The sequence below is a fragment of the Mastomys coucha genome, unplaced genomic scaffold (genome assembly GCF_008632895.1).
Source record: "Mastomys coucha isolate ucsf_1 unplaced genomic scaffold, UCSF_Mcou_1 pScaffold11, whole genome shotgun sequence".
Lineage (NCBI taxonomy): Eukaryota > Metazoa > Chordata > Mammalia > Rodentia > Muridae > Mastomys > Mastomys coucha.
In genome coordinates this window covers 20,692,979-20,706,587 of record NW_022196893.1, presented here as the reverse complement: position 1 = coordinate 20,706,587, position 13,609 = coordinate 20,692,979, and the positions used below count along the sequence as shown (strand labels likewise).

Here is a 13,609-nt window from a genome sequence, read left to right as displayed (position 1 = left end):
ACAGAGACAGAGACAGAGATAGAGAGAGGGTGTGTCTTTGCCTGTTTATTCACATATGTTAATGCAGGTAACCATGTGCTATAGTGCATGTTTGCAGATCAGAGGACAATCTTGGGTGTTGGACCTTGCCTTCCACCTTGAGAAAGAGTCCTTTGTTTGCAGCTATGTATAGAATAGCTGGCCTGTAAGTTTCCAGGCATTATCCTGTCTCTAACTCCTGCCCTTGTCAGAACCCCGGGGTAACAGTTGCACACCATTGTACTCAACGGTTCTAGGAATCAAAACTCAGATCTTATGCTTGTGCAGCAAGTGCTTTATCCACTGAACCATCTCCTCAACCTTCATTTGCATTTCTCCAATGACTTGTAAAGCTGAGTACATTTTTATATGTGCATTGGCCATTTGTAGTTCATCCTTTGGGAGCTGTCTGCTTGTTTTACTAGTTTTATTAAGTACTCATTGGGCTGCTTGCATTTTTGCATTATTTGCATATCCTAGGTATTAATCCTTCAATTGACATGTAATTAGCATATGTTTCTCACCATTCGTATGTGCCATCTCTTCCTTTGACTAACTGTGTTCTCTACTGTGGTGAGGGTTTTGAACTTGATGAAGGTCTTGTTTGTCCACTTTTAGCTTGATTTCCCACGTGACTGGATTTCTCTTCAGAAAGTCTTCTCAATGTCAATTTCTTGAAATGTTTCCCCACTCCTTCCTTCAATCGTTTCTGAGGTTATGGTGCTTGATCTGTTTGGATTTGATTGTATACAGGATAAAGGAAAGGGATTTAGTTTGATTCGTCTGCACGTGCGCATGGTGTTCCTCTGCACCATCAGTAAAGAGGATGTCTTCTTTTCCACTGTGGGTTATTGCCATCAGGTAGCTGTTGCTGTAGGGTTTTATCTGGGTTCTTCGTTCTGGGTTCACTGATCTCACTCTGTGGATGTGCCAGTACCGTGCTGGCTTTCATTGACGTGGCTTATAGCATAACTTAAAGTCGGAATGATTTTACCTCCTGCATTATTCTCTTTGCTCTAAACTACTTTCTTTCACTATCTGGGATCTCTTGTGTTCCCACAAACCTGCACCCACCATTATACTAAATAGGGAAGACCTCCAAACGTTTCCACTAAAAGCAGGAATAGGACAAGGCTGTCCACCTTCTCCACTCCTATCCGTCGTGTGCTCGGAAGTCTTAGGCCTTAGTGAAAGCTGTAAGACCAGAGAAAGAGATAGAGGGAAAAGGAGTTTCAAGTGTCCCCATTTGCAGATGCTGTGATCATGTACATAAAGGACCCTGAAGACAGTTGAATCTGATAAACACTTTTGGGAAAGTGGCAGAATACAAAACTAGCAGACAAAAGTCAATACGCTTCTTACCTATCAGTAACAAACATGATGAGGAAAAGATTAAGGAAACGCTCCCACTTAAAAGGGAGGGTGGGATGGAATAAGTACAACCAGGAAAGGAAAGACCTTTGCAATGAACCTTTAACATATCGAGGGATAAGACAAAGGATAAGAAAGGATAAGACAAAGAAGATGGGAAGCCCTCTGAAGCTTATCATGGAATCGGTCCCACAGAGGATGCTGTATTGCTGAACGCAACCCACAGGTTGTGATGCCAATCAAAATTCTGACTTCATTCTTCAGAGAAATAAGGATTTTTTTTTAAAAAAAAAATATTTTATGTGTTTCCTTTATTGTGTGTGTGGGTGTGGGTGCATGTTTGCCAAAATGCACTGTGGAAGTCAGATGTCAGACTATAACTTGGAAGATCCTGGGGTCGATTCTTACCCTCTAGCATGTGGAGACCTTTGCGAAGACTGAACTCGGGTCATCAGGCTTAGAGGAATCTTTCCAGCCCTGAGAAACAAAAGACTTTTTAAGAACTTAGTTCTGTGATCCTGGGTACTGAATTAGGAATGTAATGCGTTTTCTCCAAATTAAATCAACTTCAATTTTTTTCTCTTTACAAATGATTTCATCGAATTCTTTAACCCACCCTTAGATAGAAATCCTTAATTCTCATTGTGCTCAACAGTTTTTATGTGCTCACTCACTAGCTATGCAGTGATTGCATATTCATCTACATCAAAATGCTAGAGGCATTTCTAATGTGTAAGTGAAATTTAATACAAGTCACTGTTTATCCAGAGTTACTGTCATTTACTCATTTCTTCAAAGACTAGATACCAAATGATTGAGGATCTAGTGCATGATAGTGTGATTGCCTAACATTTTTGGAATCCTGAGTTCAATCCTCAGAACCATAATGTGTTTCAAGTACTGACAAAGCCACTAATAAACCATGTCTCTCTGGGATATTGAAAATAAGACGGGAGCCTTGTTATCTTGGACATTGTATATGAGCAACAGGGAAAGAAAGCATAGGGGAATTTTAGACAATGAATCAAATGGTTGTTTTGAAAATCTGTGACGGAGATGGGAGGAGCATGGGAGGGGCCTGTGCAGGGGACAAGCCAAATGCTTCCTTAGAATGGTGTCTCATTGAAGAGTATCTAAACAGCCAGCTCCCAGATAAGAAGTAAAGCAGCTGAGAGCTGAGGATACAGCTCATTGATTTTAGCATTTGCAAGTGTGAGGACCTGAGTTCAGATCCCCAAAATGTACATAAACAGAAGGTGGGTGTGGTGGTTCACCAGTAGTTCCAGCCTTGGGAGGCAGAGACAGGATTCCCAGAGAAATCTGGCTTCTAAAACTAGCCATTTTGTGCTTGCAAGCTCTGGGTTTAATTGAGAGACACTGCCTTAAAGAAAAATAGGGTGGAAGGTCAATAAAGGATGATTCCTAACATCAATCTCTGGCCTCTACATGCATGTATACACATGTGCACATGCAGTGTGTGTGTGTGTGTGTGTGTGTGTGTGTGTAGAGACAAAGAGAGAGAGACAGAGACAGAAACAGAGACCAAAAAAAAACACACAGAGAAACAAAGACAGAAAAAGTAAAATAAGAAAAAAGAATCAGGCAACTGAAATGTAAATTAAGTTTCAACAAGCAGCACCTTCAACAGCAGAGGCAAGCATCACTTGATCTGTAGGAAAGAGGTTTCTGTGCTTATTAGTGGAGCTGAGTTGGTACACTGGAGATGAACTAGAGGTAGGATCGAGTCAATGTGGTTTATGCATAGAGATTTTTAGTGGGTCGCTTAATGAAGACACAGAAAGGAAACTCTTCCGCTCTCACCAAAAGAATTGTGAATCAAGAATTTTCCAGGCACATCAGGGCTTATCATCAGTCATTCTATCTCCAAGCCAATGTAAGGAGTTTGAATTATATTGAGTATATCATGATCCCTCAAGTGGTTTTAAGCATGAGACTGTGTGTGTGTGTGTGTGTGTGTGTGTGTGTGTGTGTGTGTGTGAATAAAATTTGCTCTTCATTTCATAACTGATCACTTTGCTATGTGAAGCTGAATTTATGGAGTGGAGATGAGTTTTAGAGGTCATTTGATCCTGGTGGGAGATAACCAGCAGGATCACACAGCAGTCACAGCACAGTAGATTCCAAGAGTCAGTAATATAAGGCATATTTTGTCAGTAATGTAGAGAAGACTTGCTCTGGCTTGGTTGGATGCAGAGGTAAGAGGAAATGAAGAATAATTTCCTACTAGGTGCCTACTAGGTGCCTACTAGGTTTGGCCTCAACCACTGAATAAGCTGTGCTGTCCTTTATTCATTACAACAAACAAGATGAAGGTGGTCCGTGGGTAGCATCAGCAGTCTGGTTCTCTCTGTTAAGGCACAGACAAGTGAGCAACTGGGATAGACTCTTTTTACTAGCCCCATTCATAAAAACTTCCTTACGTGTTGTCTTAATCCTCAATGAAATTATTTAAAGTTTTCCAATATTCTATTAATGCAAATGTTTTCACTGATCTTCCATTTCATTTTTCTTTCACTGTTTGGTGTTTGAAATTACTCACATTATCAATTTCCTTTCTAGGAAAGCATAGACCTGGGAGAGATCATGTTCTCCCTCTGCTATTTGCCAACTGCTGGTCGCATGACCTTGACAGTGATCAAGTGCAGAAATCTGAAGGCAATGGACATTACTGGGTCATCAGGTGCGTGCACAGCAGTTGATAGCATATTCCTGTACAAATAATTTCACACGTCTAAAGTTGTATGGCTTTTAATAATTTCTCTGCTGTGGGATAACATAAAAGCAGAAGGAGGAATTGCAAATTAAAATGTTATAAATCACCTTTTAGATAACATTCAAATTATGAAATCTTTGAAAACTATTAATAGATTGAATTTTAGGTTTTTCTTCTTTCTTTATTTCTCTCTTTCTTTCTTTCTTTCTTTCTTTCTTTCTTTCTTTCTTTCTCTTTCTCTCTTTCTTCCTTTCTTCCCTTCCTTCCTTCATGATATGCTCTATCTAGAAATGCCTAGTTTGCTCTGTTCCTCCAAGCTTCCAGCTAAGTCTGTTTGCAAAAGATGACCCCTAGACTCTCAGCTGTGGATCAAGACCATACACAGATATGTTTAAATTGAATATATCCCCTTAACTTGTCTGCAGAGAAGCAGATGAAACATAAGCTCACCATTGCATTTGTATTCTTGACACCTTCCCAGTAAATACTGGGAATATCTAAAGACACTACAAGAAACAAGCAAAAGCAGCATGTCAGGAAACTCTTGAGGGAAATTTCTCTTGGGGGGAAATTTGACAAAGGAGTGAAACCCAGCGCTTCCTTCTCTCTTCATTTTATGGTTTTGAACATAAACTTTTGTTGCAGTGCTTGCCTCAAGAATTATAAAGTGATACAAACCAGCAGGTGGCAAAGGAAGGAAGCAGTTATTGTGTATGCTTTTTATGTGTGTTCTGCTAACATCTTAATTGAGAACTTTATCCTCAAATTAAATTGTATACACTATAGAATGAAAAAAGAGGTAGAAGAAAAATTACATTTATCTTAGTGAAAAACTGTGGGTCAATATATGTTGTTGAATGTCAACAAAGATGTTCAACATGTTATTGTTTATTCTGGTCTTGTATTGTGTGTTTTGAACCAAGCAGAACAGTGTCAGAGTTCTGAAATTTGACGTTATTCCTCAGTTATGTGAAGCTTTTCCTCACAAGTGCTTGTGTTTGAAGAGTATTATCTAATTCTGCCTCACAGCAGGTATATACATCAGCAAAGGAGCTACTGAACTTGTGAGAAGCAAAGAATGCCATCAGAGATGTGATGGGAAGCAAAGGGGAACTAGCCCTCACTCTCTTATTAAAAGGCTACGGCTCACTTTTAAAATGTCTTGCTTAGAATGCTCTTCCAGGTATTAAAAAAGTATTTCTGAGATTAAGTATTGACACTTTCCCCTTTCATGCATCTATATAATTCTAATAACAAAATACCTTTTGTTCCTCAAAATATAGAGACACATTTTTCTAGAGTTTAAAATGTTCAAAAAACTTGCTCAAAAAATTAAAATCTGAGTCTAAGAGTTATAACCATAGGAATAGACAAAGTAAAATCAAGTGTCTATAAACCCCAAAGTAAATTATTTAATTTTAAAAGTATTAATACTAAAGAGTTCGTGTATATTTTCTTATTTAGTAAAAACAAAATGCAGTGTTTTATGCATATCATGGATGCTTTTGTTTTAATAAAATGACCTTCCTTCTCATAGATCCTTATGTCAAAGTGTCTCTGATGTGTGAGGGCCGAAGACTTAAAAAACGGAAAACAACTACAAAGAAGAATACTCTCAATCCTGTGTACAACGAAGCCATTATTTTCGATATCCCTCCAGAGAATGTGGATCAGGTCAGCCTGTGCATTGCAGTCATGGATTACGACAGGTGTGTGAAGACCACTTGCCCGTGATGCAGATCATCAAATAGTCATAGCCAAGTCGCATCTGTGACACCAGATGTAACTTAAACAACAAGGAAACAATTCAACAGAACCTGTCGTTCTGGTTTCAGTTTGGTTTCACCTCCTAAGCAGCCTTTCTTAACATTCACATGAGGCTGAAGAAAGAGCGAGTCTGGAAGTGACATGTAGAAGAACTACTCAGAAGTCTTTCCTCAGGATAACAAATATAACAATTCAGAGTTGGCTTTATTAGAGGGGATACCACACAAGGACGGTGGTGCTCACCCCAGCTCTAGAATGAACTAGCTAGCATCCAGGGCCAGTTCAGCATGTCTATGGGATTCGCTTTCTGCACTGTTAACATCCTATGGAACTGGGTGGTGATGGGAGGAAAGACACATAGCAGCCTGGGAGGCTGTGACGTTGATCATTGCCTTTGTACATGTCTTTGTTGATAATTCTACCACTCGGTTAGAACATGAGTATAAAATGCCTAAGAGAGTATTAATTGAACACTATGGGAAATGGTAGTAAAGTGGCATTCAGTGTCTTGAACACAGCCCCCCAAAATTATAAAGTGGGTTTATATTAAAGGGAAAGCACCTGTGATGATTTTCCGGAGATACTTTTAAAAATCGTGGACTATCCCATATTGAAAACCTTAAAAATATTGTAAATGTCTTCATGAACAACTCCATTTTGCTTTAGCAACTACTCCTACTGATTTCTCAAAGCAGTGAACTTGGGTAAATACAGCTGAGTATGTCATCAAGCCATTGTTAAGGAAATAGATCCTAGTATCAGATAAATTAGGATTATAAAAATCATTTCTACAAATATTCCTGCTGGGAATCTCCATATCAAGAGGAATTTACGTAGAAGAGCAGGAAATCATACCAGAGAATCCTAAAACCACGCCCATCACTTTGATGCCTATCAAATCTTTTTGATAACTATCAAAGTAATTCTGTAGACAATCTTTCAAATTCTTTCAAATTACGTTGTGTTTCAAGAAACAGATTAGTTTATCCAGAAAGGTGTGGTGCAGGGACCTGTAATTTCAACACTCAGAAATCACAGGCAGGAGGCTCTTTCTCAGCTACATAGTGAGTCTGAGGGCAGCCTCAGCTACATAAGATCCCATCTCAAAAAGAATAAAGGAAAGGAAAACCCAGTTTGTCAGGGGCTTTACTGAAAGACTAGCTTCTGCTGTTGACTCTTAGGAACTCTTCTAGGTATCCAGCTTTTTTCTATTTATGAGACAAGATGATAAAGTCAGAGTGATAGGCTTGGGATTAATTGTACCATTAAACTCGAAGTACTTGGAAAACAATCTTTACATAGTGGACTCTCAAAAATATTAGTTACCCGAGTCCCAGTGGCTATATCTACAAAACATTTCCACACCTAAGTCTTGGGAAACATTAACAAAGAGATGGGTAGAAAGATTGGAAGAGCCAGAGGGTTCAGGAGTTTGCTATGAGACTGGGTCTCCTAGTAGCATCTGAAGCTACACCCATAAAATATCACCAAACTTGACTGCCTAAATGCGAGCTGATCAAGGACTACACCAACTGATGCATCAAAGAGGATAGAGAAAAGCTCACTGGGCCCCACACTTACACAAAGAACTATAGACAACTGAGGAAAACTGAGAGGGAGAGGATGTCTGCCCCAGGCAAAAGCATACCAATGGATTGTTCAGTGCCAAGCATACCAATGGATTGTTCAGTGCCAAGCATACCAATAGATTGTTCAGTGCCAAGCATACCAATAGATTGTTCAGTGCCAAGCAAACAGCCAGCCCTAGAAACATATATACAAGTAACATTACACAGACTGAAAAACTTGTATTTAGGAGTACATGTGTCTAAACATGTACATATATGCATACCGTAGCATTTAATTAAAGGAGCCATGAATGTGAAGGAAAATGGGAAGCAGTATTTGAGAGGATTTGAAGGGAGAAAGGGGAATATGTTATAATTATACTTTAATATCAAAAATTTTTAATGTAAAAACAAATCTCAGCTATCATTGCTATTGGCTGCAGTGAAATCAGGGCATAAATGGAAAATAGTAATGTCAAACAGCATGCTTTGCTATGCAGTGTTAAATCATAGTGGCGGGACTAAACAGAACCCTAGCCTACTTAACTATATTGCCAGCAGTAGCATACTTAATCTTATAATTTAGAGTCAGTAAAATAGAGACTGTTACGCAAGAAAGTGAGAACTGTCCTCCTGGCAAACAGTCTAAGAACCATTACAGAGCAAGTCTTGTGAAAAGAGTAGGGTTTTTCTTTGCAGCATGGGGTTTGATGGGGCTCTCTCTCAGAAGGCAGCATTGTAAAAGTAAGGGTGTTTCCTATGCATGTGACCTCATTGTCAACATAGCAGAGAGCTGAAAAGGCTTGAGAGTTTTTAATCCAAACTTACTTTGTATGTTGATTTTTAGTAAATTATCTTTGCATCTTTTTTCTTGGCTGCCTGGCTGACTGGCTGGCTGCTTGGCTGGTTTGTTGGTTGGTTGGTTGGTTGGTTAGTTGGTCAGTTGGTTGGTTGACTGATTGGTTGACTGGCTGGCTGGCTGGCTGGCTGGCTGGCTGGTTGGTTGGTTGGTTGGTTGGTTGGTTGGTTGGTTGGTTGGTTGGTTGGTTGGTTGGTTGATTGGTTGGTTGGTTGGCTGGCTGGCTGGTTGGTTGGTTGACTGGCTGGCTGGCTGGTTGGTTGGTTGGTTGGTTGGCTGGCTTGTTGGTTGGCAGTTTGTTTAGAGTCAAGATCCCATGTAGCCCACACTGACCTCAAAACTTTCTCTGTAGCTGATGATGAACTTGAAATTCTGAGTCTCCTGTCTCCACATCTCATCTGTGCCCCACACCTGGCCTACTTACTTTTTATTTAGGAATTTCCATTTAATCAAAAGAGGTATGCAATAATCCTTCTTTGTAGGAAATGTTCCAACATGTTCCATAGATAAGAGAAACCAAAAACAGTAGTGAATCCCATAAACACAGTTCTTCCTATATGTACAGATCATCATGAAGCCTACTTTATAAATTGTACACAAGAAGAGGCTAACAGTAACAAATAATAAAGTAGAACAATTATAGCAATATACTGTATGTAGAAACCACTGTGTAATATTGGTAGATTATTTGTTTCCAGAACTTTGTGCTTGATATTTTATGACAGTGATTGACCATGGATCACTACAAGCACAAAAAATGAAATCTGGGTCTATAGACTGTCATAACCTTCAGGACCTATTCCTTTGATGATGAGTTTAAAATTCTACTGAAATATGGAACATTCCACTTACTTTTGAATTGTGACAATGCAAATATGATACTCTTCAAATCCTAGGGTGGGACACAATGAGGTCATAGGCGTGTGTCGAACTGGACTAGATGCTGAGGGTCTTGGGAGAGACCATTGGAATGAGATGCTGGCCTATCACCGAAAGCCAATCACACACTGGCACCCCTTGCTGGAGGTAAGGATGCTGGCACCACCTCTGCCCTCAGTTACTGCTGTTGCTTAAATATTTTTCATTTGACATTTCATTTATTCACCTATTTGACAAAACATGTTCTTGCTTTTGTCTCACAGTCTCTAACGTTGTCTATTCAAAGTTTTGTGTGACTTGTGGGATTTAAAAAAAAATAAGCCCTCTAGATGCCTGGAACTCCTTGTTCAGTAAGCCTGTGAAAGGAGTGTGTGTTTTCCTTTGCACAGCAGTTGGCTTTTGTCAGTGGCCAGGAGCCATAGTCTTAAGTTCCTTACTTAGTAGGAACTGAGCTCTGGCAGAGATTCCTTGTGAAAAGAGCCTCTTTCTCTAAAGCCCCTTTTCATTTATAAATCCTTAATTAAGTGCTGTCATCTGATACCTCCAGGTACATCCCAGATTCAAGTCTGGTCAGAAGGAACATACAAAGATTTAAAATATCAAGACACCAACTTAGCTGTGGTCAAAGTCTGGCCATGCTATGCAACTTTAATTATAAAGCTTGGTGAATGGTTTACCTTCTCTAAGGTCAACCTCTGAAGTAGGAGCAATGTACAATGAGGACATGGAACACTATTCCACACAAGCTGATTCAGTACCAGGTCTTGACAGCTGTGTCCCTACCTGATTATGTTAGGAAACAGGATTACCTGTTTTCTCTCTTAGAACTTTTGGTCAAAGTTAGTCTAGTGGAGGTACAAAATATTGCTTTGTTTAATGTCTTTCATTCCCACAAAATCAGTTGGAGGAAGCTCCTCAAGAGCCACCTCAAGAGACATAATGGGTGTTCACAGAAGAATAGAACGGACTTAGTGATGCTTCATAAAATGAATACTCATAATAGCCACAAAATGAATAAATAAAACTTTAGCCTTCTTAAGGAGTAAGTTGCTGCTTTATGCACTAAGCTTTAGTTTTAAAATGGGAAAGACTGTGCACTGTAACTGACCAAATGTGTCTTTAGAACAAGGTTTCAATCTCAACTTAGTTACAAGGATAAGACCCTGGCTCTGTTATTCAAAACGTTTTGTGGGAATGGAACAAGCATTTCATGTTCAGGCAATGGAAGTAAACTGCTATCCCAGATCCCCATTGTAGATATAACCTCTTGTGCACTATGTTAAAGCACTCATCTGTCAACAAAGAGCTGAATTGCCAATAGCAAAGCAGGAAAAATAGGCAGGACTTCCGGGAGAAAGAGGAGAACTCTAGGAAAGAGTGGGGTGTGGGGATTTACTACCAAAACATTGAGGAACTTGGAAGTATGAAATTAAGGAGAGGTAACCAGCTATGTGGCACACATAGAATAGTATAAATGGGTTAGTTAAGATCTATGAACACACCTACCTTAAGTCCTAGGCATTAATTTATAAATAAATAAGCCCTTGTGTCATTCTGAAAATGGAATGGACACAGAAAAGCACAAACAGCTACACCTCATTTATATATAAATGTCACAAAACTCTTCTTGACTTCATAATTAATGTAAGTCATAAGACACAGACACATACATACATAGACAACATAGATATAGACACATATACAGACATAGACATACACATACACACAGACATACATGCACCCACACAGACATATACACACAAATACACAGAAATACATACATACATACAGAGACACACATAGACATACTATACAGACATATACACACAGACATACATACAAAGACAGATACACACACATACACAGACACATATATACACAGACATGTATTATTTTAGTTACTTTTCTATTGCTGTAAAGAGACACTGTGATCAAAACAACTTGTAAGAGAAAGCATTTAGTTGGGGCTTGCATACAGGTTCAGATAGTTGGTCCATGCTCATCATTGTGGGAAGCATACAGTCAGACAAGGTACTTCATTAATCAATAGATAGATAGATAGAGATATTCCATTAACTAAACTCTTAAAATACTGATATACAAGGATCATGAGAATTCTTCTGGTCACTTAGGGTTCCCACATGACAAGCTAGCCTTTTCAGTGTATTAATCCCCTAGACAAAAATCCCTCCCTGCTTCAAAGCAAAGGTAATATGGCCTTCAATTTATTACAATTTGTTGCTGGAATAAAATATCAAAATCAAAGTTGGCCTTGGGAAGAAAACTTTTTTGGCTTATGGTTCCAGAGGAATATCCTCTGGATATAATATAGTGGAGAAGATATATAATATATACTATAGGATATATAATATTATATAGGATATAATATATAACATATTATGTCCTCTGAATATAATATAGAGGAGAAGCATGGTGTCAGGAAGCCAGAGCAAGAAGTAGAGAGAGCATATTTTCATCCACACACAGGAAACAGAACAAACTTGGAGAAAGACACTGAGAGTATAAACCTTCAAAGTCCACCCAACAAGGTCATATGTACCAAAGGTTCCATAACCATTCCAAACAGTCCTTAAATATCTGAGTCTATGAGCGACATTTCTCATTCAAACTATCATAAATCTCTTAGGTCTACAAGTTCTTGTTACTCTTATGGTAAGTGTCTCAGTTAGGTTTTTACTGCTGTGAACAGACATCATGACCAAAGCAACTCGTATAAGGACAACTTTTAATTGCGGCTGGCTTACAGGTTCAGAGGTTCAGTCCAGTATCAAGGCAGGGAAACATGGCAGCATCCAGGCAGGCATGGTGCAGGAGAAACTGCAAGTTCTATATTGTCATCTGAAGGCTGCTAGTGGAAAACTGATTTCTAGGCAGCTGGGATGAGGGTCTTAAAGCCCACACCCACAGTGACATGCCTACCCCAATAGAGTCATAACCTCTAATAAAGCCACTCCCTGAGCTGAGCATATACAAATCATCACAGTAAATAACAGTATAGAAAAAAACTAAATACCTACCATAAAGTGTGGGACTCTTCTAAAGCCGTAAAGGTTTCTGAATGACATTGTGCATACCTTTTATATCCAAGTATTACTGGAAATATTTGTTTTCTCTCTGCCTTGGAAGCTAAGTTCTAAAGAACATGGAGGTTACATAAATCTTCTCTTCAGAAATTTGCAAACTGTGTGTGAATATCCACTGTTAACAGAGAGATACAATAGCCATTATGTGTTTTTTTTTCTTTATTGGATTATAAATTATGAAATTCCTGTCTTTCAGTTGCCTGGCCGAGCCACCAGCTTTGATAGTCAAGGATCCTGTTCTTCTCCAAGGCCACCATCCACACCATAAAAGCCTCCAAATAAGACCATATCACAGAAAGACCTAGAATCATGTGCGCATTGAATCAGAAACATATACACAGAAAACGCACACACAGAGAACATTTGACTTCTTCGTTTAAAATATACCCATGATAGTTAATAACTTGATGCATAATTTCTTTTGGCTTATTTGTTTTTAACTTTGAGCATATTAATACATTCTACTTGAGTACTAATAGTCCTTAGCTGTATATGGTGTTTTATTTTCATGTCTTCTCTCTACTAGCATAGTGTTATAATATGTTGTAATTCTTGCTAAGCAAAGAAATAAGTTTTTTGAGAAGAGAATCCACATATATGTAAAATTAGATATAGTTTATGCTTGTGTTCTGTGAAATGGTGAAACATGTCATTTCCAACTGTATACACAGTTCTATCTGAACTTTAATGTGCATACTTAAATTAATTCAACAAAATCAACTCCTTAGAATCCTAATTAATGTCATGTGTATGATAATAGTTTTTCTTCCACGATCAGCATTTTTGTTGTTGAGGTTTGTCTCTTGAGCTTCTGTTTCGGGGACACTCAGCTAACCTGCAAAATGAAGAGTCATTTTGAATATAAATGTACAAAGTGATGTTGAGTACCTGGTAAATGACACTACCAGCTTACAATGTCCTACTGTTGCATTAGTCAGACACCTGTTGTACTACTGACGAATAGTTTTAAAACTCCTAGTAATCTTCACCTCAAGTGTAGCTTGAGGTATTCTTAAGTGGCTACAGTCATAAGTTTGTCTTTCAAGGTTCTCTAGTACAGTGGCGTGTTTGTCCTGTAACTTGGAGCTGTCGCGTGGCTCCTCTACTTTTGATGGATCACACTTAATAGGAACCAAAGGTCCAGCAGAGCTCTCTGTGCCCATTGTCCTTTGGATAGACAGATGTTGACTCCTCTCACTCAGGAGCTCATTGCTAGAGCTAGAGCTCGACAGGCTCTCATGGACAAATTATAGACGCATGCTATAAACAGTACAACTTTCACACTTAATAAAAAAATACATTTCAAAGG

General features: G+C 38.8%; 1 protein-coding gene across 1 annotated transcript in view; it reads left to right on the top strand.

Annotated features, from left to right (window-relative positions):
* Positions 1-12,778, top strand: part of Syt10 (synaptotagmin 10) — a 65,074-nt gene extending 52,296 nt beyond the window's left edge. The window contains exons 4-7 of the mRNA XM_031353103.1: positions 3,970-4,090; positions 5,661-5,832; positions 9,214-9,343; positions 12,497-12,778. Of these exons, the coding sequence (XP_031208963.1) occupies positions 3,970-4,090; positions 5,661-5,832; positions 9,214-9,343; positions 12,497-12,568 (495 nt within the window). The 3' untranslated portion in view covers positions 12,569-12,778. The remainder of the gene's footprint in view (positions 1-3,969; positions 4,091-5,660; positions 5,833-9,213; positions 9,344-12,496) is intronic.
* The last annotated feature ends 831 nt before the right edge of the window (positions 12,779-13,609 follow it).